The sequence below is a fragment of the Entelurus aequoreus genome, linkage group LG26, assembly GCF_033978785.1.
Source record: "Entelurus aequoreus isolate RoL-2023_Sb linkage group LG26, RoL_Eaeq_v1.1, whole genome shotgun sequence".
Lineage (NCBI taxonomy): Eukaryota > Metazoa > Chordata > Actinopteri > Syngnathiformes > Syngnathidae > Entelurus > Entelurus aequoreus.
Genome location: NC_084756.1, coordinates 30779386 through 30805538, shown reverse-complemented (window position 1 = coordinate 30805538; position 26153 = coordinate 30779386). Strand labels below are relative to the sequence as shown.

The window sequence follows — 26153 nt, the reverse complement described above, 5'->3', positions numbered from 1 at the left end:
TCACAATTTCAGTCGGCCCATAATAAATTCATAAAAGAACTAAACTTCATGAATGTTTTTTGTGACAAGTATGTGCTCCAATCACTCTATCACAAAAAAATTAAAGCTGTAGAAATGATTGGAAACTTAAAAATGTGTCCTGTGAGAGATGTTTGCATGAGAGAGCTTCTTGAGTTTGTATTTTGTTTGAAGGTAAGCACAGATGAAACAAACTAAATAAATCCCAGCGACATTGTAAGATAGAAGCCATGCTATTCATTTTGAAGCCCTTCAGTCCGTGTGGCATGAGTACATTAATGGTGAGTCAAGCACTTTCTGTCTTATGAGTGATGTTGGTCTGTTTTTAATAGTCTTGAATAACCGGAATGTACACGCGACTTAATGGCGGAACGACCACTCGTCGTCGTTTCACAGTTTTATTATAGAATTCTCTTGTACAACTTTACATTAATAGGCCAGATTTAAGTAAAATAAAAAATCTAGTGCAATGAGAACAGAATATCCTTGTGGAGTGAATATATTTTCTTTGACTCCCCAATCAACCAATTCAACATTTTCTGAAATGGTTCACCAGGTCGTCCAGTGTTTAGAGATTGAATGTGTTCCAACAAGTTACTGAATTACTTCAACCGGTGTTGGACCTCCAAATATCTGCACAATCCAGAAAATGACAAAAAGCAGTAGAACCCTGCACTTCTACATTGTGTACCCATAGAAAAAAATCTGTGGAAAATCAAGTGAAGTTCAGCATCAATTTCAATACTCATATGTGCTCTTCGCAGTCAAAAGTGTGTCTAAATAAACACAAAAGCCGACCTAACAACAGTGAATTATTGTCTTAAATAACTTGAAGTTTTAACATCAAAGTTAAAAGGAACACGAGGACATATAACCTATATTGTATTGGAAAACCTGCAGTTTTTGTTGAAAAAAAAAAAAGGTTAAAAAGGTGACTGATAGTTAGCTGGAGGAATGTCAAAGGTGGCAAGTGCTAACAACTACAAAATAAAACATTAGGTACGATGTAGGGGCTTTCAATTAGAGTTCAATGTGCTATTTCTTTGTATCACATGTGCAGAAAACAACGCTCATGTAGAAAAGGATTCTACCAATCCTCCATTTGGTCACAGTTATTAAAATACCTCATAAATATACACACACACTGAAAATACGCGTCTAATTGACAGCAGGTACAAACATCTTAAGTTGTTTTGTTTTTTTACATAAATTCCTATAAGAATAACTGAGTTAGTATGCCGACTAATGTAGTGTAATCTTCATGGGGTGGATTCAGAAGCGAGGCAAGTGGTCTTGTGGACTACCTTTGACTGGAGTGTCCTGCTTCAGTTCAAGGAAAGAGGTCCAGTTTGGGGGCCCACTCCAGGGCGCTGTTGACCACAGCCAGCGCCGCTGCCCCTAAAGCCACCGTCAGGCCCATAACAGCCAAACGGACAAAGCGGCGCGCCACAGACGGTGGGGCCACAGTAGAGCTGGCCGCCAAGCGCTCCAGCGCCGCCTGTTTCTGTTTTCGCCGGCGAAGGAGAACCGAGTCGGGCCGCTGTTGGGTGGAGGCGAGGTCGAAGTCCTTGAAGGTGGTGGTGGCCATGCTGTGGAGGCAGAGAGAGGTGAATAAAAAGGGGAGTGCAGTGGGAAAAGTCAACGCATCAAACAATGACGCACCAGTCGTGTGAGGCGGCCTCTCTCGCCAACTCCGAGGGAGGGAACTGGACAAAAAGGTCTCCTGCTCTGCTGATGAGAGTCTCGTAGGGAAGATCCTGAGGAATCTGAGACAGCAGGTGATGGACCATCGCCATGTCGCACTCACACTCCAGCACCTCCTCTTCTCTGTAGAGTACGATCTGCAGCAGCAGCCCCACCACACACACACAAACACAAACAAAACTACTTAAGACAGCGCAGACCTCCACAAAGTCTTAAACCTAGTAGAGTCAGAACACCACCAGTAAGTTTTGGTACTGGAAAAAAACGGAGAAGCACATCTGAAAAACAGAAAGTTAAAAAAGAAAACCTGTAACACTTAAAAAAAATAAAAAATAACAGTGAAAAAAAAAGTCTGAAGATTGACATTGACAAACATAATACATAAAACAGCAGTGTCCTAACTTTTTGACATGGGGCTCGCGTTGGGCTACAAAAATTTCATGGGGGCTAAAAGCTGACTGTATGTAAAGTAACAATATACTGTAGACAACATATACATATATGTGTATATATTATTTAAATATGGATATGTAACTAAGAATTAATATCATTGGATATTAAGAGTATGTAAGGTGGCGACTTGTCCAGAGTGTACCCCGCCTTCCGCCTGAATGCAGCTGGGATAGGCTCCAACACCCCACCGCCACCCCGAAAGGGACAAGCGGTAGAAAATGCAAGGATGGATTAAGAGTATGTGAAAGTTCGACTCCAACCTTGTTTACTTCCGTGACAAACTCCTTAAAGTTTTGTAATCAATCAGAAATACCAAGCAACAAAAATGTGCCAAACATGGATAAGTGTGGAGAGAGCGTTATGCATTTTTCCCCATCAAGCATTGTAATGGATTTAAATGGGTGTAATTTTTTTATGTAACATCCTCAAAGTTCAGTGAACATGTGTGTTGACTTTTAGTGTTCACTACTTTTTTACAATTTCATGTCATTGACCTGAATTATTCACAATGTCCACACACTGGCGACAAATTAGCACATATCAGAATGTCAGATATTTGAAATTAATTTGGAAACACTCTATGGGTCCTGATTCCTTATTTAAACTCATAATGTCCTACGGGCCAAACAGACGACGCATACTTTGGACACTTTTGACATAAAAGATACACAATACATATTCTGTCTTTTAAATGTTTGTTTTATTTTGTTTTTGACTTAAACTTTTCAAATACTTATTTCAGTGTTGTGGAGAATGCATATATTTTTAAGAGTTCTTTCTTTATTAATAGTCATGTTTAAAGCAGCTAATATTTTCCCTTGTGTACACTTAGTTCTTGTATCTAATGTCCGCAAGTAAACTGTGTGCCTTACCTTGAAGGCGTTGGCATGAGGGAGTAAGCTATACTCCCTTTTTATCTTATCTGTATTAAAACAATGAGGCTGTATTCCTTTCTGGGCAGGGTGGGGGCTGTTTTCGTATTAAATAAATTCAATCTGGTTTTAGAAAACAGCATAGCACTATTACAGCTGCTCTTAAGGTCCTCAATGATTTAATCGAGGCTGTAGACGGCAAGAAATATTGTGTCGCCCTATTTATTGATTTGTCAAAAGCATTTGACACAGTAGACGACAGTCTGTTAATTCAAGCCCTTCATCACGTTGGATTATCTAAAAATGCAGCTGCTTGGTTCACAGTCTATCTTTCCAGCAGAACACAACGTGTACAGGTGGCTGGGACGACCTCTTCATTACTGGACATTACCAAAGGAGTTCCACAAGGCTCAGTGCTGGGGCCCATTTTATTTTCTATCTACTTAAATAATCTTTGCAATAATTTGTCAAATGCAATGTACCATTTTTATGCAGACGACACCCTTATTTATTGCTGTTCAACCTCCATCACTCAGGCTTTTGAGTTTTACAAGCTGCTTTTGATGTCATCCAGGCTCGCTTATTTGATCTTAAATTGGTTTTAAATACAGATAAAAGCAAGGTAATGGTTTTCTCTCATTCAAGGGTGCTACTGGAAAATATTCCAAATATTGTAACATCAAATGGAAACCCTATAGAGCAGGTCTTAAATTACAAGTACTTGGGCTTTACTCTTTATCAGGAGCTTTCATTTAAAACCCATATTAACAACCTGGTCTCTAAGCTTAGGGTAAAGCTTGGTTTCTTTTTTAGAAATAAAAACGGCTTCTCTCTTAAAGTCAGAAAGAAATTGGTGACAGCGACTATCTTGCCCGTAATTGATTATGGAGTCATAATCTGTTTATGCAATCAAAGTTGCTCAAATTTGATGACCTTGTTAATATAATACATTCATAATCTTATTTAAAGCATTTAACAAATTATTGCCGCCTAATCTACGTTTTTTTATAAGACGAGTGCAGGCTCATAACTTGAGAGGCTTTGGATATTTCTTATTGCAGAGAGCTCAAACCACTCGTAAACGTTTTTGTGTCTGTATGCGGAGTAAAACTATGGAACAAACTGGACTTACAACACAAGCAATGCCAAACTATTAATCAATCTAAACTATTATACAAACATGGGGTCTGGTTCAAATATAGAGATGAGGGTCTTTAATTTGACCTGCTGCTATACTCTGTCTCAAAGTGATAACATGGGCTCAATGTTTCCTTACCATTATTGCTCTGTTGTCTATTACCATTGTTGGTATATTCATTATTCCTACATTGTTGATACAAATTATTGTTACAGTGTAATAATTATTGTTACCTGTGGTAATGCCACTATGATACAACATCTGTATTATAATCCTTGAACAAAGTAAGAGGGAAACTCATGTGAATAATCACTGAATGGAGAACTGGGGGTGGGATTAAATACATTATCTTCTTCCCACTCCCTTTCAGGCAAAACTGGACAATCATGCATTACATACTATACATCAACTTTTGCACTTTATTAATTTATATTATTATGTGTTGTCAACTTTGTACTTTGAAAAAAAAAAAGAGAAAATGAAATGAGACGTGCTTTATTTTAGTGCTTCATCTAAAAGCCTCCAGTCCTTGGACTCTGTTTTTCACTCAGCACTAAGATTTGTTACTCGCTGTCGTAGTCTCACCCACCACTGTCAACTGTATATGAAGTCAGACTTATCTTCATTGAGTGCACGCAGATACACACATTGGCTGACTATCATTTATAAGGCTCTTTTAGGTTTAATACCTCCATACTTGTGTATTTTGTTACAAAGAAAAAACAGCTTTTATGCATTACTTTCTAACAATTTGTATGTTTTAACTGTTCGCCACGTACAGACTGAATTTGGCAAAAGAGCTTTTGGCATTGCTGCCCCTATGGCATGGAATGCATTGCAGACGAAACTGAAACTCACTGAACTATACTTCCATTTGGAGACTTCCGTTCTGTCCTGAGGGACAAACAGCAAGAGACTTTTGCACAGTGCCTGTGTTTTTGAAAGGTGTAAATCTTTATTGTTTTACAGTTCTCTTTTATGTATTTTAAAATGTCTCAACGTATTACTTTTTTGAAACTGCTCTGTGACATGTGCTGTTGACCTCTTGGCCAGGTCACCCTTGTGAAAGAGATCTTGATCTCAATGGGTTTCTTATCTGGTTTAATAAAGGTTTTAGTATTCAATAAGTTGTCTCTTCCCCTTTGATTTTTAGACCGCTTCTAGATGCTGGTATTAGCGTACTGTAGGACTGGTCTCCTAAAGCTTTAGTAAAACTTGATAATATTCCTATTCTGTCTTGATGGTCCTTCTTACTCAACATATATGTCATCTGAAAGAACTTGGGATTGACCAGTGACTTGTATTCCCTGAGAGGAAGACTGGTCAGACGCAACAGTGTCAATACAACTTTTTGTAGAGTGCAAAGTTTTTTTTTTGCATTCCGTTCTGGCTCCATAAAAGAGAAGCTATTCAAACAGCAGCTTGTGAATGACTTCAGACAGGCCCGTGTGTTCAGTTTAAACCTTGGGAGTGACTAAAACTACTGCGGCAAACTCCCGGAATACACCGACTTGTCATATCTTTGACTAGCGTTTTTGAAAAAGGTCCTTACTAACAGCTAAGTGTAAACCCAGCCCTTCTGTTTTATTTATGATTCAAACCTTAGCCGCCTGTCAAACGGGTCTCAATGAGAACGTCCATCCATCCATTTTCAACCGCTTGTCCCTCTCGGGGTTGCGGGGGGTGCTGGAGCCTATCTCAGCTGCATTCGGGCGGAAGGCAGGGTACATGATTGGCTAAAAATAGGTTTAATCTGTGCAGTTTGTTAACCTTAAAGTTTTTAAAAATGTCAACCTCTTTAAACAAACATAAACTTCCAAATGCAGGGGTGTACAAAGTGCGGCCCGCCCGCGCCTTTAACCTCTTAAGGCCCAAGCTGTTTGTTTACATGCTTTTTTGTATTTCTCTTTGTTATTTGGGCTTATTGGACCCTAATTAGAATAAAAACTAAGAATAATCCTTTTATATGATGTACTTAGTCCATAAGTAACAAATGTGTACTTCATGTTTAGTGACATGCTAATTCTTATTTTTACACTTTTTTTTCCAAATTCCATTGTATGTTATACTCTTCTGACACCACCAGATAGCAGTATAAGTGTCCACATAAGGGCCATAAGACCCCAATTCAGTAGTGTAGACAATTTTGCTGTCCACGCATGTGGCCACTCAGGCCTTTAGAGGTTAATTCGGCCCGCAGGACATCATGTGTTTGATAAGGAATCTGGCCCACTGCGTTTTCCAATTGATTTAAAATATCTGACAAACTTATAGCTGCATTTTGTGGACATAATAAGTAATTCAGGTCAATGACCAAAAGTTACGTTTTAACGAGGCACAGCATTCACTTAAATGACAAATCCAGACAACCTTCCCTAGTCATAGTGCAAAAAGGCCTCGAACAAGTTTTTTTTAGCTCAATGCGATCCCTAATGCATCATGGCTTTTTTTATTTTCCTCATCAATTAAAGAGCAGCATGCATTGATTCCATAGCATTCGCGGCGGCGGAAAGGGAACTCACCACAGCTGCAAAGTAGATGGGCATTAGCGGATGGCAAGCGAGGAAGAAGTCATACAACCGTACGACGTGGCGGAAGTCTGACAGGACGTGGCCAAACCAGGTGATCAGCCAACTGAGAGCGAAGACAGTGCCCACCTCTGCTCTGGTAATCAAATAAATCATGTGTCATTACATATGCGGAACGTGCAAAAATGTTTCTGTTTGTGGGTTTGTAGGAATAACGACGGCCAAACCTAGATTTTAGTAGGCCCTAATTTTTGTATACTTGGTATTGTTTTTTCCCTGATTTTCGTATACTATTTCAGTCATTGTATTACCAAACATGGTGCGTAACAAACTAGTTAGTTTACCCACATAACATTCTGCGGAAACTAGTGCCAAAACAAAGAATCTCATGCATTCGTGACTCATTCTCTGTGATGTTTTTTAAATGATTACGACTGCAAATAATCTACCATGGGGCCAAAGAAAGTTGCAAGTGGCATCACTTTAATAAAGAAGGTGAGAAACAATATTGAATTCAAGAAAGAATCCGTGGTAAAGTGTGAAGCTGGCGTCTACCTGCTCTAATTAATCTATAAAATATATACTTTTTTTTTTTTAAACAATATTATTGTTGTTATTAATTTACTTGGGACTGTTTTGTCAAGATGGGCAATTACAAATCAGGTTGCTCTTACTGTTGCATGAAATCATGCACCTCAGGGTTGACCCTCTCAATGATGGGCATCAGGTAGTTGAGAATGTGTTTTGTGTTGTCCATGGTGGGATCCATGAAGTCCCTGATGAAGAAAACAGAATGCAGAGGACCTTAAAAACCTTGAAAGGGAGCGAGGAGGAAGACACGGGACTACCTGAGGTGATGTGTGGAGAGCTTTTCGACAAGAGCGGTGGCCAAGCGCTCCCCCACGACTAGTAGGAAGGTGACGACTATATCGTGGTACCCCTGGTAATAGTGAAGCTGAGGATTATGTTTCAGGACTCTGAGTATAATGTCAATAAGCTCTTCCTGGAGACCCTCCCTCTGCTCATCTGGCATACCTGGACAAGCACACCCAAAATCAGCGTCTACGTACAACCACTGCCAACCGCTTTGAATACATTGCAGCAGAGTCTGCGTGACATGCTAAACTCTCAGAATGACAAAAAGCAGAGATGTTTCATCAGTACTTGCCAGGAGGAAACCTTCGTAGAGAACGTTGAACATCCAGTAGCACTTGATTGTAGTCCTTGTTATGGTCCCGCTCTACTGTTTCTGTACAAAAAACATGAGCGCTCAGTAATGATATGCACTCATTGGCCATTACATATGCTACATATACACTTACCTGGCTCCTGATCCAAAATGTGGGGCGGGACATTCAGAAGGCGAGGCCACACTTGACAGCGTAGCTCATCCGTCAGTAGGCCGCCCTCGCTTATGGCCATTCTTCTGAGAGCCGCCACATCCACTGGACTCGCTTGCAGGGCCTGAGCAATGTCGGCCATCTTCTTCTGCCGCCTGCTGTCCCAGTCTGATATACACAACGTGCAATTATCATCTTCATCATTAACAGAAAAACTTTTGAAATCTACACAAACTTGAATATGATCAGGTCACACAGGTCAGGTCAATGAGCATTGACACAACTGTGATTGTGGGGGGTTAAAACATGAGATTAACCATAGAACACATAACTTAAGTGAACAGGAAGTACAATAAAGTGAGCCAAGTTGTTTTTTTGCAAAGCAGTGTCTATACAATGTAACTTATTTATCTAACAAGTAGCTTACAGGACAAGTATTAGCATTGTACAGCGGCTTACCAATTTCCCCACACAGAACACAATAAAAGTGGGGCACAGGAAGTGTACAAGGTGTGGACGTGAAGATCAAGGACAAGGCAGCTAAACACAGTTGCAGCTGGAGACTGGAGTCATGATTAGCAATAGTTCCAAGGCAAAGCCTGAAAACTCTCTTCTGGGGTTAGTTTTCACACTAAGCCTTCCAGCTAAATTATGTAAAACAGGCAACGTGGATAAAACGAAAGGAGTTTGCTGATGTTCTGTAAACGAGTTTTGCTGCCTAGCACATCATTAGAATATTATTCTATACTTTATTTTGATAAACCTGCATCTGTATCGCTTGTGTGGAGAATGCATATATTTTCGATATACTTTGACGCTTTACAATAACATTGTATTGTGTGATCAAAGGGATGTTCGAGCCAGATCTGTTCTGTGAAGGACACGGTCCCTCTTCTTATCAGCAGGTGCATTCCTCTCTGTAAGGGACTGGATTGTAAATGCTGGTGGGCCAGATCTATTCCACGGGCCCTAGTTTTACCATGAATTGATTAACGTAGACCCCGACTTAAACAAGTTGAAAAACGTATTCGGGTGTTACCATTTAGTGGTCAATTGTACCGAATATGTACTGTACTGTGCAATCTACTAATACAAGTTTCAAAAGTTTCAATCATGTTTAAGGAATATTTTCCCTCCTTTTGGAAGAATACCAACGCCTTAGAATTGGCTTTCCTTCTGGTAGAAGGAGATAAACACAGTGTGTTATTTATGCACTCTCACGCACATTAAGGATGTCATGAGGTTTAGGCCTGAAGAGAGAGAGTGGAGAAGAGTATGTGTGTGCTAAGTTAGGTTTCAGTTTAAATTCTTAACTTTAAGTTTCAGTTTCAATTAATGCCGAGGCAGTGCAAACGCGGGTGGGCAAAAAGCCCGGGAAGACTTTGACCTCTTGTTAGCTTAACACTCTCTCTCCAGGGATGGTATTTCTATTGTTTATACTTACTCCTGTTTTGTAGAATAAATTGTTAAATTTCAGTTCTAGTCACCAGTCATCATTGCAAACAGCCTTAGAATTAACAAATCTGGGAGGACTCTGCCCTCCTAAAACTGAGAATCCTAATAATGCCAATCTGGTGGAAACCCTGCACAGCATTGACGTGATCGATGTGGAATGACAACGCAGACATTGGGTGAAACAAGTGCAGAGATTAATGTATGGGTTTTATTTCATGTTTAGATTTCTCTAATTATGTTAAAAATATGTTTTATTTTCCAACTATGGAAATATTTGGTTTAATAATAATAATCCTACTTTGCGGAAATCATAATATCCCAATCATGTGCAGTCCCAATTAAACGAGTGACAAACTGTACTTACTACTTCTACTGGGTAGAAAACAGAGTCTATTGATTAGATTGAGCACTGCAGCTACCTACCAGACAGAAATCATAAAAATCTTCCGTTACTCACAACCCCCACCCACTATTTGGGAAACACTGCTTTGGATACACAAACGAATAACAAGTAAGAATCAGTGCTAATTCTAACTAAATAAATGTTTTCTAACAGATTGAAAAAAACAAAAAAGAATGACTAGTGAGTCGCTCAAGAAGACTGATCAAAACTCGCTGAAAAATGCAGCTTAAGGGTCGAACACATTATTTGATGCATAATTTGCGCGATCACCACCCAGCTTTAAACACCAATGTAAAGTGAACACATAAAAACTGAGTTATGTTATGTTACTAGCAAGTTACTTCATTAAGTTACTTTTAATTTTCCTGAGGGAACTCTCCTGAAGGAATCAATAAAGTACTATCTAAACGTTGAGTAGGTATGCATAAACGTGTCATTTACCCTAAGTGGCATAGTAGTGAAAGTTGAACTGTAAGTTAAGTGTATAATTTGATTACTGTGGTATTTCAGAAAGCATGATATTCTTGTATGAAGAATGCACATGTGATTGTATACATTTGTTCATAAATAGTGTAATGAAATTAATTGATGCATGATAATTGTGAAACCCTGATTATTCCTGATGACATGCTTCTGGGTCAGTGTATGTTTTGGTCATTGGTTATTTTTTATTTGTATTGTAATGTTATAATACAAAAAATAAATTACAAACAACAGCATTCTTTTTTGTGTGCTGAAGAGCATTAACTACATCTAAAAAAAAAAAAAAGTGTTTCATTTTATGTTTCTTATGACAAACATCCCTAGTAATCAAAAACAGGATAACAGACCAAAACGGATACTTTTTTAAAATGCTGACACGAGAAGTTTGCATTTTCAAAATAAAAGTGGGTATAATTACGATGGTACCCGTGTGCCTTTGACTCTGGCTAAAGTGTCTTTGGTGTCTTACATTAAAATAATTGTAGACACGACACATCGATGACTGACATTTACAGAAATATCTATGACAGAACGAAAAAAACAGACAAAACCATTTCTTTTTTCATATTCCGACACCAAAAACAGGAAGTAGTGATTTAAAAACAGTATCGTGGACTGGCATATGAGAAAAAATACTGTACTATATCAAATACTTTTTGGCCTCCATTTTGGTGTGGTATGTGCGTAAAGATTTCTGTAGATGTCAGTTATCGTTGTGCCATGTCTAAAATAATTTCTGTGCAGGGCTCCAAAAGACATTTTAGCCAGGCACATGGGTACGGTAGTAATTATCCCCACTTTTACTTTGAAAATAGAAACTTCCAGTGTCAGAATATGAAAAAGCATCCTTTTTGGTCTGTTTGTACGTTTCTGTTTACTGGGGATTTTAAATGTGTGTTGCATGAAGTATAAAATATAACTACACTATATTGCCAAAAGTATTTGGCCACCCATCCAAATGATCAGAATCAGGTGTCCTAATCACTTGGCCTGACCACAAGTGTATAAAATCAAGCACTTAGGCATGGAGACTGTTTCCACAAACATTTGTGAAAGAATGGGCCGCTCTCAGGAGCTCAGTGATTTCCAGCGTGGAACTGTCATAATATGCCACCTGTGCAACAAATCCAGTCGTGAAATTTCGTCGCTCCTAAATATTCCAAAGTCAACTGTCGGCTTTATTATAAGAAAATGGGAGAGTTTAGGAACAACAGCAACTCAGCCACGAATGGGTAGGAATTAAGGTGTGTGGTAGTGATGGGTTGATGAGGCGTCATGAAGCATTTCGACACATTGCAAAACTGTATTGATACTGTGTCACTAAATACTGACACCTGCTGGACATTAAAAATCCCTACAGGCAACTATGGACCAACTCAACTGACACTGATTTTATGACCTAGTATATACAATAATATAAACCAAGTCATTGTATTTCATTTAGAATTATTTCATATCTTCATTTAAATAAAAATATATTTGTATCTTTTTTAGATACAGTCAATAAATAATGTGAACATGTATCATAACATGGAAATCTAAGAGAACGTGTTGTGAATGAGGATGCTTGTGGACTGGGATTTTTTTTTTACACATTTTTATTTTAAAAAAACAGTTTTTCCAACATATTAAATTTTAGACGATTTCTCTTCTTAGTTATTATTTCTCCGGCTGTAGAAAAGACCCGCTCACAGGGAACAGAGGAGGCGTCAGTGCGACACAGTTTGCGTATCGGTCATGTGACCGAAACAGCTCATGATCGGTCACGTGACTTTCTAAAAGCGGTACGCGCACCGACACAGGGTTTTGCTCTATGAGCTTGACGCATGCGTCGATGCATCGGTGTTGCCCGACCCATCACTAGTGTGTGGTTGTTTTTCAGGAGTTGGGCTTGGCCCACTTAGTTCCAGTGAAAGGAACTTTGAATGCTCCAGGATACCAAAACATTTTGGACAATTCCATGCTCCCAACCTTGTGGGAACAGTTTGGAGTGGGCCCCTTCCTCTTCCAACATGACTGTGCACCAGTGCACAAAGCAAGGTCCATAAAGATATGGATGACAGAGTCTGATGTGGATGAACTTGACTGGCCTGCACAGAGTCCTGACCTGAACCTGATAGAACAGTGTTTTTCAACCACTAGTGTGCCGTGAGATACAGTCTGGTGTGCCGTGGGAGATTATCTAATTTCACCTATTTGGGGTAAAAAATATTTTCTGCAAACAAGTAATTATAGTCTGCAAATGATGTGTTGTTGTTGAGGGTCGGTGCTGTCTAGAGATCGGCAGAGTAACCGTGTAATACTCTTCCATATCAATAGGTGGCAGCAGGTAGCTAATTGCTTTGTAGATGTCGGAAACAGCGGGAGGCAGTGTGCAGGTAAAAAATGTGTCTAATGCTCAAACCAAATATAAACAAAAGGTGAGTGCCCCTAAGAAAATGCATTGAAGCTTAGGGAAGGCTATGCAGAACGAAACTAAAACTGAACTGGCTACAAAGTAAACAAAAACAGAATGCTGGACGACAGCAAAGACTTACTGTGGAGCAAAGATGGCGTCCACAATGTACATCCGAACATGATATGACAATCGACAATGTCCCCACGAAGAAGGATAAAAACAAAGTAGATGTGGGAAATATCGCTCAAAGGAAGACATGAAACTGCTACAGGAAAATACCAAAAAAAGAGAAAAAGACACCAAAATTGGAGCGCAAGACATGAACTAAAACGCTACACACAGGAAAACAGCAAAAAACTCCAAATAAGTCACGGTGTGATGTGACAGGTGGTGACAATACACCTACTTTAAGACAAGAGCTATATTGACGCATACTTGGTTATGGTTTGAATTCATATCCAACAATTGCGACAACAACTTTTTACTGTCAACTGAGTTTCGTTTTTTAATGATTCCTGCTGGTGGTGTGCCTCCGCAAATTTTCAACGCAAAAAAGTGTCCCTTGGCTCAAAAAAGGTTGAAAAACACTGCGATAGAACACCTTTGGGATGAATTAGAACGCCGACTGAGAGCCAGGCCTTCTCGACCAACATCAGTGTGTGACCTCACCAATGCGCTTTTGGAAGAATGGTCGACAATTCCTATAAACACACTCCGCAACCTTGTGGGCAGCCTTCCCAGAAGAGTTGAAGCTGTAATAGCTGCAAGAGGTGGACCGACATCATATTGAACCCTATGGGTTAGGAATGGGATGGCACTTCAAGTTCATATGTGAGTCAAGGCAGGTGGCCAAATACTTTTGGCAATATAGTGTATTTCTTTGGATTCTGTTGCTCTTCAACACCAAAAAAGAAAAACGCTTTGTTTTCCGGGTTTTAGAATCGTTTTTCAAAATGACATTCAATTAACATGATTGTTATAATTGACAAAAACAACACACCCCAGCACTGGTGCCAGCTAACTGGGCTCACCAGGGTCTCACCTACCGTTACCTTGCTGCCCATTCACCGGGGACGAGGCGGTGACCGTTCTGGAAGTCTTCATGTTTCCTTCTCTTGTTTGTGGTGCTCCTCTCTTTGCACCTTGTCAGTCAAGCCATACGGTTGACTTTGGAGGCCAAGCGCTGCAGACTATTTGTTAATCTTTCGTGGCTGCCATCTGCTCAGTTAGCACGGCAAGCCTATTAGGCTAACATGGCCCGGCTACACAAGTTCCTTAGCTACGCCGCTATGTTAGCTCAAGCTAACTCCGACATAAATACTTCCCCTACCTCAACACGGTCGTCATCACTCGAACAGCTCGACTGCTGCAGAGCAGTAATAACTGTTTTACGTATATGTTTACATGTTTGTTTCGGCTAGGGCGACCGATACCGGACGTCACCTCAGTATACAACCGCGCATGCGCAGCCGGATAGACAGCAACCTGATGACGTAGGGTTAAATGATGTGACGTCAGAATGGCGTGTCCACAATAAACAACAATGCTGAAGCGTTGTAATTTGAAAAGGAATTTGACCTTTGCAACCTCATTATACTATTGGCTAAGTTTTCTATTAATAAATGTAAGTTTCTCAATACCCATCCTGTTTTCAATGCCTTTAAAAAAAGAATTGGAACTTTACTTTAAAACGCAATTATTTCTACCTCTAACAACCAAAAACCTGTGAAAATTTTGCTCCAAATGTGGATGGCTTTTCACATATATCTGTTTTGCATTCTTCTTTAGTTGCTTTATTGAGTTTTCAACACCCTGGCACTGCTTTGTACTGTTTCTGTACTTGTTTTTATTATTATTATTTATTTGCTTGTATGTAAATATTGAATATTATAAATAAGGGTTTAAAAAAAATGAAATAAATAAATAAATACAAATACATTAAGTAATAAAAAAATAAATTAAAACTAAACAAAACAATGCTGAAGCGTGTGCGTCAGCAGTAGAGATGGGATTTATGGGATACTTCAAAAGACCCGCTCGTTATGATATTTTTCCGATGTACGTGGATCAGAATCATTTAGATTTACACAAATATTACTTTTCTAATTGAAAAGTTAAAGTACCAATGATTGTCACACACACACTAGGTGAGGCGAAATTATTCTCTGCTTTTGACCCATCACCCTTGATCACCCCCTGGGAGGTGAGGGGAGCAGTACTTTAACTGTACTTTAACAATTGGACAAGCGGTAGAAATTGGCTGGATGAATGGAAAATAAGAGTAAGTACAAACAACAGAGATACCAGGCCTGGAGAGAGCGAATGAGCTATCAAGACGTCAAAGCAGTCTCTCTAATGACTGCCTGCCTTCACAGGCTTTTTGTCTGTTCAGCTTGCCCCAACTTGCCAGCAGGGATCGAAACTTAACTTAAGAATTGACAGAAACCTATGACATCATTGACGATGATACATTATAAGTGTGTGAGTGTTCATAAATATCACATGATGTATCTATTGTGTTGATCTCCTTGTAGTAGAATGAAAACAACTTTCAAAGGCGTTCTTATTTTGCTAAAAGAAGGGAACATGTCTCCCCCAACAAAAGTAGTGTAAGCCTATGTTCATAATAAGATATTAAGAAATAATGTATTATTATTTTGCTCACAAACTCACAAACACCTGCAGAGCACAACAACAACGTCGATGATGAGCTACTGAAGTGAGCTGCCGCCATAACCGCATAGAGTGTGGCCGCGCCCGGGAACCATTTGTTGGTGATTTAACCCCCAATTCCAACCTTTGATGCTGAGTGCCAAGCAGGGAGGTAATGGGTCCCATTTTTATAGTCTTTGGTATTATTGGTAAGAATTAGTCTAAAATATTGTCAATATGTGTATCTACTTTTTGGTTTTTACTGTAAATATTCCTTAAGGTTGACAGTGATATCACTATTTTTAAATTTTCCCAAACCACAAGAAATGTATATAATTTTAATAATACAGATAAAAATACACAAATGTATATGTGTAACAAAATTAGAATAAAAATTTGGATGAAATAAATATATGTAAATAGAAAATTGTATAATACCTTGTGTATACGTTTGACCTACATCACAACGAGGACCCATAAAAGTGAATACAAAACAACCATTGACTTAATAAAATACGAACAAACAAATTGATAAATATGATTTTAAAAAGTTTAATTTTTTAGCCCATTTGCCAGTCGGGGACATTGTATTTGCATATGTACTAAAACGGCTCCCAAACTAACATCTGACAACTGCAAATCGGTTCTCACCGCTCAAAAGACTTGGTTCGTCCAGGATCGTCACATCGTTACTCAGCAGTGTGAAAAATCACATGAATGTGTGTGTCACTTACAAAACACGGAAACTATACTAAGTTTGATTAGGTTGAGTCTTCGATCGAATGGCATACATGTCATCGCATTAGTCCTAATAAATTATTTAAAAAAAATCAACAAGTGAAAGGATGTGAACTGCAGAGACACAAACTAATACAAAACTGTATCTGTATACACTGAACAACTTGTTGTGTGTCAATGTGTGGACTGTGGAGTAAAACTTTTTAATCACTATAGATATACGCCTTATACACTCTTGACAACATGGATGGTTTGTCAACTAACTCGGTGTGTGTGTGTGTGTGTGTGTGTGTGTGTTCTACCCTTCTTGAGACATCAACAAGGAAACGTACCTTCCATATGAGGACCGGTGAACAAGTTAGGACATAAATAATGATCCCAATACGGAAAACCATTGCATCTAATAGAGAGTGTCTCATTTGCACTCCTGGTGGTGAAATCTATCAAAATTAGGGTGGTCCCAAAAAGGAGGTATTTTTCAAATGGACTGTGTGTCTGTTTTAAAAGTGCTCCCCCTCTGGTCAACATATGAAATAACAAGTGTGTGTAAAAATTTGAAGTGCTCCCCCTCTGGCCAACATATGTAATAAGTGTGTGTAAGGAATTGAAATGTGCCCCTTTTGGCCAAAATTAATTTAAAAAAAGAAATAAATATGTATATAGAGACATTGTAATATCTTGAAGTAAATGATGAAGATTAAAAACTGATTACAAACAAAAAATTCACAACGTGTCGACTTTTTTCTTATAAAATTGGGAACAATTTCTCATGTTCTTTCTGTTTCTGTAATACTGCAATATTTTCTCGTAAAATTATTACTTTTTAATGCAAAATGGTGACATTTGTCATATAAAATTCTGACTTTTATCACAATATTGCCAATTTTTTTGTTGTTCTTGTAAAATATTGATATTTTTTTAGTAAAATTATGACTTTTGTCATAATTTTGCCGAGTGAAATTACGATTATTATATTGCCCAAATTTTTAAGTTTTCTTATAAAATGGTGACTGTTATTGAGTAAAATTCCAACTTTTAACACAATATTGCACAAATGTTCAGTTTTTCTTGTAAAATGTTGACTTGCGTTGAGTAAAATTACTACTTTTATTATGATACTGCCAAAATTCTAAGTTTTTTGGTGAAATTGTGACCTTTTTCTTGTGAAATTCCAACACATTTTTCACAACAAGCTTTTTTATATTGGCATAGTATGTATATATTATTAGTGTTGTAAGTACAAATCTTTACATATCTAGAAGGCTGGTCCTCAAGAGGTAGCTACCTCTTGAGGACCAGCCTAGGCATTATTCGGAGGTCTCAAGAAGGTAACAAATACAAATACGTGGACCCCGACTTAAACAAGTTGAAAAACGTATTCGGGTGTTACCATTTAGTGGTCAATTGTACGGAATATGTACTGTACTGTGCAATCTACTAATAAAAGTTTCAACCAATCAATCAAACAATAATGTGTGTGTGTGTGCGTGTGTGCGTGTGTGTGTGTGTGCGTGTGTGTGTGTGTGTGTGTGTGTGTGTTCTGATGTGGGGGAAACGAAAACCAGGAGGAAACCGAAACCTAACTCTGCAATATAAGCGCACAAGAGCGAGTCTGACTCAGAAGAACAGCAGAGATTCACGCAGGTAAAGTGACCTCATGTAAGTCTTTATTATTATTATTGTTATTATTATGGTATTCATTGTGTTGCCTACCTTCTCGCCGTGGTCATTAGTTTCGTTAGAAAATGAACTTTAACCATTTTAACATTTTTTTCATTATTTTATAAAAATACACTCTTTGTTGGTGCTTAACCACCATTGTATTGAGATGATACACTATTTTGTATTATACTATACGTTGTCGATTGTAAGCACTTTTAAGTGAATGCTGTACTGTCAAATAGAGAACAAAAAAAACCGGATGTCTCTGATGTTGTATTGGAGAAGTGCATTTGCAGTAGTTTCTGCGTTTAAAAAAAAGTAATCTTTTTTTTTTTTTTTTTTTTTTTTACAAAATTGCGCTTCCGTCTTGCTGAGTCACTTTCCTGTTTCGTTTCGGATGAAGTGAAGCTGACCATCCTTATGTAGTTCTCTAGATCAGCCAGCAGAGGGAGCCACCTTTTTGTTGCGGAACAAGTGGAATGGCCTAATACTTGAATACAAATCTTAAATAAAAATACAATTGATACGTTCGTGCAATGTCCTTAATAAATTAAAATAAATATTCCTAACAAAACAAAGCAATTGGTCACTTACCTGTCATACTTATATTGTAAAAAAAAAAATTAAAAAAAAAATTAAAATAATTAAAAAAAAAAAAAAAAAAAAAAAATATATATATATATATATATATATATATATATATATATATATATATATATATATATATATATATATATATATATATATATATATATATATATATATATATATATATATATATATATATATATATATATATAATGTGTGTGTGTGTGTATATATATATCCATCCATCCATCCATTTCTACCGCTTATTCCCTATATATATATATATATATATATATATACATATACATACATATACATATATATATGTATTAACTACAGTTAACTACACTAATACCGAAATTCTGCATAATCTATGAAAGTGAAGTAGTGTCCTGTTAACTCAGTGTTCACATAGAGGTGGCTTGTGGGCCATATTTGGACCACCGGTTACCTATTCACTGATACATAACTTTGACTTCTGAGGCACTTCAGAGGTTCTCCCTTGGCTTTTTGTGCTCCCATGTCGGTCTTTAATATTACTCGTGTCATACACCACGGGCTATAGGATTGACTGCATCCTGTGGTAATACTGTACAGTCTCTAAGCTTTAAAGTTTGCGGATCAAAAAGGTGACTATGTGGGTGTTAACTTCATGTCTAGAGGGCTTTCTTAATGTTGGAATCCATGTTTAGAAAGTCATAAATAGTTTTTTTTTATATATATATATACTGCAGCTGTATGAAAATATTCAATTTAATATTTTGTACTTTATGGAAATGTGTTTACCACGGCCAGGCCGGAACAAATTAACAGTGATAAATGAGGGTGTACTGTATTGCTCTTGATGATATTTGGATTCTCCCAGAGTCTTCCCAGATTATTTTATTCTAAAATGAAGAGGGGTGACTAAAACTGTACTTTAACAATTGGACAAACGGTAGAAATTGGATGGATGAATGGAAAATAAGAGTAAGTACAAACAACAGAGATACCAGGCCTGGAGAGAGCGAATGAGCTATCAAGACGTCAAAGCAGTCTCTCTAATGGCTGCCTGCCTTCACAGGCTTTTTGTCTGTTCGGCTTGCCCCAATTTGCCAGCAGGAATCGAAACTTAATTTAAGAATTGACAGTGAAACCTATGACATCATTGATAATGATACATGATATGTGTGTGAGCGTTCATAAATATCACATGATGTTGATCTCTTTGTAGTAGAATGAAAACAACTTTCAAAGGCGTTCTCATTTTGCTAAAAGAAGGGAACACGTTTCTCCCAACAAAAGTAGTGTAAGCCTATGTTCATAATAAGATATTAAGAAATAATGTATTATTATTTTGCTCACAAACACCTGCAGAGCACAACAACAACGTTGATGATGAGCTACTGAAGTGAGCTGTCGCCATAATCATGTGGCCCGACACAACCGCATAGACTAGTGTGAATGCCAGGGGCCGGCCCTGGTTCTATTGTACCATTTAAACTGTAGCACGGTAGAGAGACCTGCAAATATGCATTCAATCCAGATTCATGCTCAAATATTGATTTTTTTTTCAATCTAATTTTTAGTGACCCAGGAATCATCGTTCTTCTAAAACTGAACAAGAACCGTGAGAGACCTTGGAAAAGGAGAGAGGAGCACGTGGCTTTACCTCAAGTGAGGCATAAGAAAAAGTGTTTTTTTGTGTAAGTTTTTAAGGTTTCCTCATGTGTCGTGTTCCTGCAAATGTTCAGATTTTGGAGGTCTCAGAGGCAGAGGGAGTTGGAGAGGAGCACAGGACAGAAGACGATCACAAAGCTGTCAAGGAAGAGAGCTGGCAGTTGGAAGAGGACGTGCTGGTGGAGAAAGAGGGTATCCGTTAATGGAAGGAGCGGTTGGAGGGGAACGTGGGTGGAATTTGGGAGGACTCAGAGGGAATGAGGCGAGAAGGAGAGGTTGGAGAGGACATACGTCAGGTGACAGAAGAGGTGGTGGAGGTGAAAGGCTAGGTAGAAATGGAGAACGTCAGCGTCCTCAACTGGGCTGGAGAGGACATATGTCAGGTGACAGAAGAGGTGGTGGAGGTGAAAGGCTAGGTAGAAATGGAGAACGCCAGCGTCCTCAACTGGGCTGGAGAGGACATACGTCAGGTGACAGAAGAGGTGGTGGAAGTGAAAGGCAAAGCACAAACGGAGAACGTCAGGGTCCTCAACTGGGCTGGAGAGGACATACGTCAGGTGACAGAAGAGGTGGTGGAAGTGAAAGGCAAAGCACAAACGGAGAACGTCAGGGTCCGCAACTGGGCTTCAAAACCCTGCAGGATATTTCTAAACAGGAACCGTCGGTGGTGGCCATCACCCTCTCCTTGCACCCCGCCATGCCCGATTTACTGAAGGAAACCAATATGGAGAAGAACCGGGTGGAGCTCCTCTGTTTGGTGCTCAGTAAAGCATTCACGGCTAAAAACAACAGAAGCACCGTGCAGCACCTGGCCCGTCTCTTAAAAGATTCAGGCTTCTTTCGCACCACCCTGCCGCACTACCTGGCCGGCATGTGGTCAGAGCTCAATCCGGTCCGCAGGAAACAGGAGCTGGAAAACATTGTGGTGATTCTCACGCAGGTAAATACATCACCAGTAATTGAGCCTTATGGGCTGTCAAAATGTTTTGGAAGTCCAGCAGACATGTAATACAGTTATCATCTAAGTTGTATAATCATTAGAAAAATAGTCAATGATTTATAGACGATTGCGGTACTTTCAAACGGCAGGTCAGTTTTCTCAGGGCATTTAATCGATCGCAACTGTATTGTTCAGTTTGTATTAGAAGTCGTTTTGCTTCTCATCCAAGCAGGCTTCATCGGTCCATGCTCATAGACTTAGATTGTTCAGATCTAGTAATCTAAATGCTGGTGCCAAATCCCCAACCATTTATACTGGAACAAAATGAGGCTGTGCTCAGGGAAGGATGGTATCGCTCTTAATGTGGTTTGAAAAACAACTTTTGCCTACTCTTGTATAAATTGTTGGGGCTTTGGCACCAGCATCTGGACTACTAGATCTGACCAATCTAAGTCTATGAGCATGAACTGATGAAGCCTACTTGGATGACAGGCAAAACATCTGAGACAATCTGAACAATCCAGTTGCTATGGATTAAATACTCCGAGAATATACAGTTGTGGTCAAAAGTTTACATACACTTGTAAAGAACATAATGTCATGGCTGTCTTCAGTTTCCAATACGTTCTACAATTTTTATTTTTTTGTGATAGAGTGATTGGAGCACATACTTGTTGGTCACAAAAAACATTCATGAAGTTTGGTTCTTTTATGAATTTATTATGGGTCCACTGAAAATGTGACCAAATCTGCTGGGTCAAAAGTATACATACAGCAATGTTAATATTTGCTTACATGTCCCTTGGCAAGTTTCACTGCAATAAGGCACTTTTGGTAGCCATCCACAAGCTTCTGGTTGAATTTTTGACTACTCCTCTTGACAAAATTGGTGCAGTTCAGCTAAATTCACAATTGACAAATTTGTTGGTTTTCAGACATGGACTTGTTTCTTCAGCATTGTCCACACGTTTAAGTCAGGACTTCGGGAAGGCCATTCTAAAACCTTAATTCTAGCCTGATTTAGCCATTCCTTTACCACTTTTGACGTGTGTTTGGGGTAATTGTCCTGTGGGAACACCCAACTGCGCCCAAGACCCAACCTCCGGGCTGATGATTTTAGGTTGTCCTGAAGAATTTGGAGGTAATCCTCCTTTTTCATTGTCCCATTTACTCTCTGTAAATCACCAGTTCCGTTGGCAGCAAAACAGGCCCAGAACATAATACTACCACCACCATGCTTGACAGTAGACATGGTGTTCCTGGGATTAAAGGCCTCAACTTTTCTCCTCCAAAGATATTGCTGGGTATTGTGGCCAAATGGCTCAATTTGTGTTTCATCCGACATCACATTGACAAAGATAAGACCTTCTGGAGGAAAGTTCTGTGGTCAGATGAAACAAAAATTTAGCTGTTTGGCCACAATACTCAGCAATGTGCCATGACATGATGTTCTTTACAAGTGTATGTAAACTTTTGGCTATGGCAGTTATGATCTAATGCATGAGAACAGCCATTATGCAGGTCAGTGTATTTTTTTTTCTAGACTTAGTTTATTTATGCTTTTTGTTAATTTACCATTTTAATGACCCGTTTATTAATGCACAGTCTATTTGAGCAACAAGGTGAAATCAATTAACTCGTGCCAACGAAAAGTAATGGCAGAGTGGCTCGGTTAGTAGAGCGGCCGTGCCAGCAACTTGAGGGTTCCAGGTTCGATTTCCACTTCCGCCATCCTCGTCACTGCCGTTGTGTCCCTGGGCAAGACACTTCTGCTCCCAGAGCCACCCACACTGGTTTAAATGTAGCAGATAATGGCTTTCACTATGTAAGCACTTTGAGTCTCTGGAGAAAACAGCTATTTAAATACAATTCACAATTCACTTCACTAATATATACTGTAAATATCAAATATGGATTTTTCCGAGATTTCTTTGTCAAAATTAAATGTGTGTACGTATTTCTGTGAACCCTCTCGCAAGCACCTCCAAAAGGGGTGGGGAGCAGTGGTAAGTAAGTAAGTACATTTTATTTATAAAGCGCTTTTCACAGATAAAATCACAAAGCGCTGTACAAGACATAGGTGAAGTAAAACAACAATTCAATTAAAACAACAGGGGCAACATAATAAAAAGGATACAAAGTGGATTAAAAAAACTATAGTTAAAAGGTGCATTAACAAAAAGCTTTACTAAAAAGAGAAATTTTCAAACGTTTCTTAAAAGTTTCAACACAGTCAAGATCACGGAGGGACTGCTGCAAATTGTTCCAGAGTCTGGGAGCTATAGCCTGGAATGCCAGGTCTCCATGGGTTTTAAAACAAGTTTTGGGGATCTTTAGAAGACCCTGACCTGAAGACCGGAGGCTGCGCCCTGAGGAGTAGGGGCATAGTGATGTACTGAGGGGCCCCACTATGCAACGCACGAAATGTCAGGACTAAAATCTTAAACTCAATGCGGAATTTAACTGGAAGCCAATGAAGACTGGATAAAATGGGGGTAATATGGGCTGTTCTGGTTGCACGTGTCAAAAGTCTGGCAGCCACATTTTGTACAATGGTAAAGTAGGTTGGTGACCCCTGCTATGAAGAAAAAGTGGGAGTCTGAATAAACACTAAATTGGATGCTTAGAATGAGGTGGAAGGGAAAGTAGTTCCTGCCACGATATCATTGAGACTCTGTAGCCATCTTAAAATGATCATTCTTATCACCAATCGTTACTTTGAAATAAATATTCACAATAATTCACCGTCTCTCGCAAATGTGTCAAACTTTTAAAATTGTAATATGACAATAGTCACCAGTATCTGCAACTTTGGCACTGATATTTTGAAAATCATTTGTCATGACCTCACAAGACAGGTAATATAAGTTCCCTGTATTTTGTATTATTTCCTGTCCAGCGTTGATATTTTTCGTTCCACTTCCTGTTTGTTTCCATTTTCCCACACTTCTCTGGTCTGAAGGCTGACTCTCACACCTGTCATTAGTTGGCAATCAGGATGCTTCTTACACGGTACTTATGCCAGTGGTTCTTAACCTTATTGGAGGTACCGAACCCCACCAGTTTTATATGCGCATTCACCGAACCCTTCTTTAGTGAAAAATCAAATGTTATTTTTTTCAAATTCAAGACAAAGTTACAGTATATGTGTGGAGAGGGGCGTGGTCGGCGCGCTTGCTGCAGGAGCGGGGTGTGCCAGGTGTGCCCTTTGGAACACAGCTGACAGGTGATTAGATTGCCCAGCTGGGGATAGTTGTCTAATCAACTGTTGTTCTTATCAGTAGCGGCCGAGAGCAGGAGGAAGAGGAGGGCTTGGAGAGACGGAAGCACGCGGAACACGAAGGAGTGGACTGAAAAGTCGAGTGTCGTGCTAGATCTTTAATGAAAAATACAACTTTGTTAAACCCGGAACGCCGGTCTCCAGCTCACGTGTGTGGTCAGCAAGAACCCACTGGGAGGCAACCTCCACAATTAGTTTTTTGACTGGTGCACAAAATGAACCGTGCATGAACATCACCTTGTTCACAGAACGAAACCAACACAGTGCATGAACTCACAACAAATCAGATGGAAAATTAGAGGGAACGTCGTTTGGGGTATTCATAATACGCAGATAGGGAGAAGTTTTTATGTACACGGTGAGTCGGTGTGTCTTGACCTCCGCGGCGGAGGCTCTGCCGAACCTCTGAGGCCAACTCACCGAACCCCTAAGGTTCGATCGAACCCAGGTTAAGAACCACTGACTTATGCCTATGATAATTAACGTATTTCATGCTTCCTACGCCTGTTTGCTCTTTGTGCACTTCCCTACTGCACATCTTAGTTCTAGTTCTAGCTGCTTCTCCCTAATAAAAGAACCTCCAGACAAAACACCAGACCCTAACATCATCACTAGTTTTCAAAGCTCACTAGCTGCCTCTTCTATTCTTGATCTTTAGGTCCTCACCATCTTCCCCGCTAGCTCTGTGGAAGCAGTGGGTTTGCTTCTGACACTGCTCCAAGCCTCCATGAACAAATTGCAAACAGCAGGAGTTAATATCCCTGCTCAGGTGGCAGAAAGCGTAGAAAAGCTTGAGAATCTGGTGAAGCACGTCCAGGACCGGTCTTGTGAAGGAACTCTCCACCCGGGCAGGGACACCTACAGTCTCCTACACAGTGATGTTCCAGGTAACAGGCATTTTATTTATTCATCTCAGTTTTTTGTCGGAGTTTGCGGCTGAAATTCCCCTTTTCCCAGGCGAAGAGGAGGAGCAGCCGATTTTTAGGAACCTTCCCATTTTCCCAACTCCTGAAGAGTTGGAGGAGGAGAGTAGGCCCTCTCTTAGATCCAACATCATCTCAAAGCGGTACACCAACACTCTCATCTACCTGGACACGCACTTCAGGCTCATGAGAGAGGACTTGTTGCGGGGTCTTCGTGAAGGGATTCAACTGTTGCGTCAGAAACGGATGGAACTGGATGATACAGAGCTAAAGAAAAAGCGCTTTGACGATATCCTTGTGTATTTTGACGTCAAAATCGGGCTGCCCCATTGCATACGGACCAATCTTGCCTACGGCATCCAGTTTGATGTACAGCCACTTAAGGTTAGCTCCACCTAAATCATGCAGTGAGATTACTGAGAGAGATGCACGGTTGTTGAAAATGTCAAAGTGTGTTTAATCTTTGTTGTTTTCTTATCAGTCTGTGCGCTGGGAGAACTCCAAGAGATTGCTGTACGGTTCTCTGGTCTGCCTGTCCAGTGATAATTTTGAGAGCTTCCTGTATGCCACAGTGGTGGACCGGGACCCCAAGCAAGTTGAGAAAGGAAAGATCCTGATTGCGTTCACTGACGAGAGCAGATTAAAGCTGACAGGAATAGAGGTATATGAGCACATTTGTTCTATTGCTGATGTTACTAATGGTGAAATACATTGCCTGTCCAAAAAAAGGTCACACACCAATATTTAATTTGAACTGCATGTAGTTTGGATTAGGGCAGACTTTTACTGTGGCATCGCTTCCAGAAGATTCTGCTATGTCACAACATACTTTTTTGTCCAGAGTTGCATATATTCTCTGCCAAGATGTTGTATTATGTACAGTCATCCCTTGTTTATCGTGGCTATTTGGTTCTAGGCC

At 39.4% G+C, this 26153-nt stretch overlaps 2 protein-coding genes across 6 annotated transcripts in view; one reads left to right on the top strand and one right to left on the bottom strand.

The window, feature by feature from the left end:
• Positions 1-929: 929 nt before the first annotated feature.
• On the bottom strand, positions 930-14268 carry tbc1d20 (TBC1 domain family, member 20). 2 transcript variants are annotated; one of them, XM_062038142.1, is made up of 8 exons: positions 13839-14268; positions 8036-8221; positions 7882-7962; positions 7562-7748; positions 7388-7489; positions 6708-6849; positions 1681-1859; positions 930-1607 (listed from the first exon to the last, which is right to left on the bottom strand). In XM_062038142.1, exons 1-8 carry the CDS (start codon positions 13894-13896, stop codon positions 1349-1351), a joined length of 1194 nt encoding a protein of 397 aa, XP_061894126.1. In that variant the 5' UTR covers positions 13897-14268; the 3' UTR covers positions 930-1348. The 2 variants fall into 2 exon arrangements, with proteins under 2 accessions (XP_061894126.1, XP_061894127.1); XM_062038143.1 differs by having other exon boundaries at positions 13845-14268.
• Positions 14269-17775: 3507 nt separating this feature from the next.
• znfx1 (zinc finger, NFX1-type containing 1) overlaps positions 17776-26153 on the top strand; it is a 32806-nt gene continuing 24428 nt past the window's right edge. For 2 of the 4 annotated variants that reach the window (XM_062038253.1, XM_062038251.1), the window contains exons 1-6: positions 17784-17841; positions 20001-20088; positions 20166-21031; positions 24970-25198; positions 25269-25618; positions 25716-25895. In XM_062038253.1, the coding sequence (XP_061894237.1) occupies positions 20294-21031; positions 24970-25198; positions 25269-25618; positions 25716-25895 (1497 nt within the window). In that variant the 5' untranslated portion in view covers positions 17784-17841; positions 20001-20088; positions 20166-20293. Of the gene's footprint in view, positions 17842-20000; positions 20089-20165; positions 21032-24969; positions 25199-25268; positions 25619-25715; positions 25896-26153 lie in introns of all 4 variants that reach the window. The other 2 variants (XM_062038254.1, XM_062038252.1) reach the window with 2 other exon arrangements.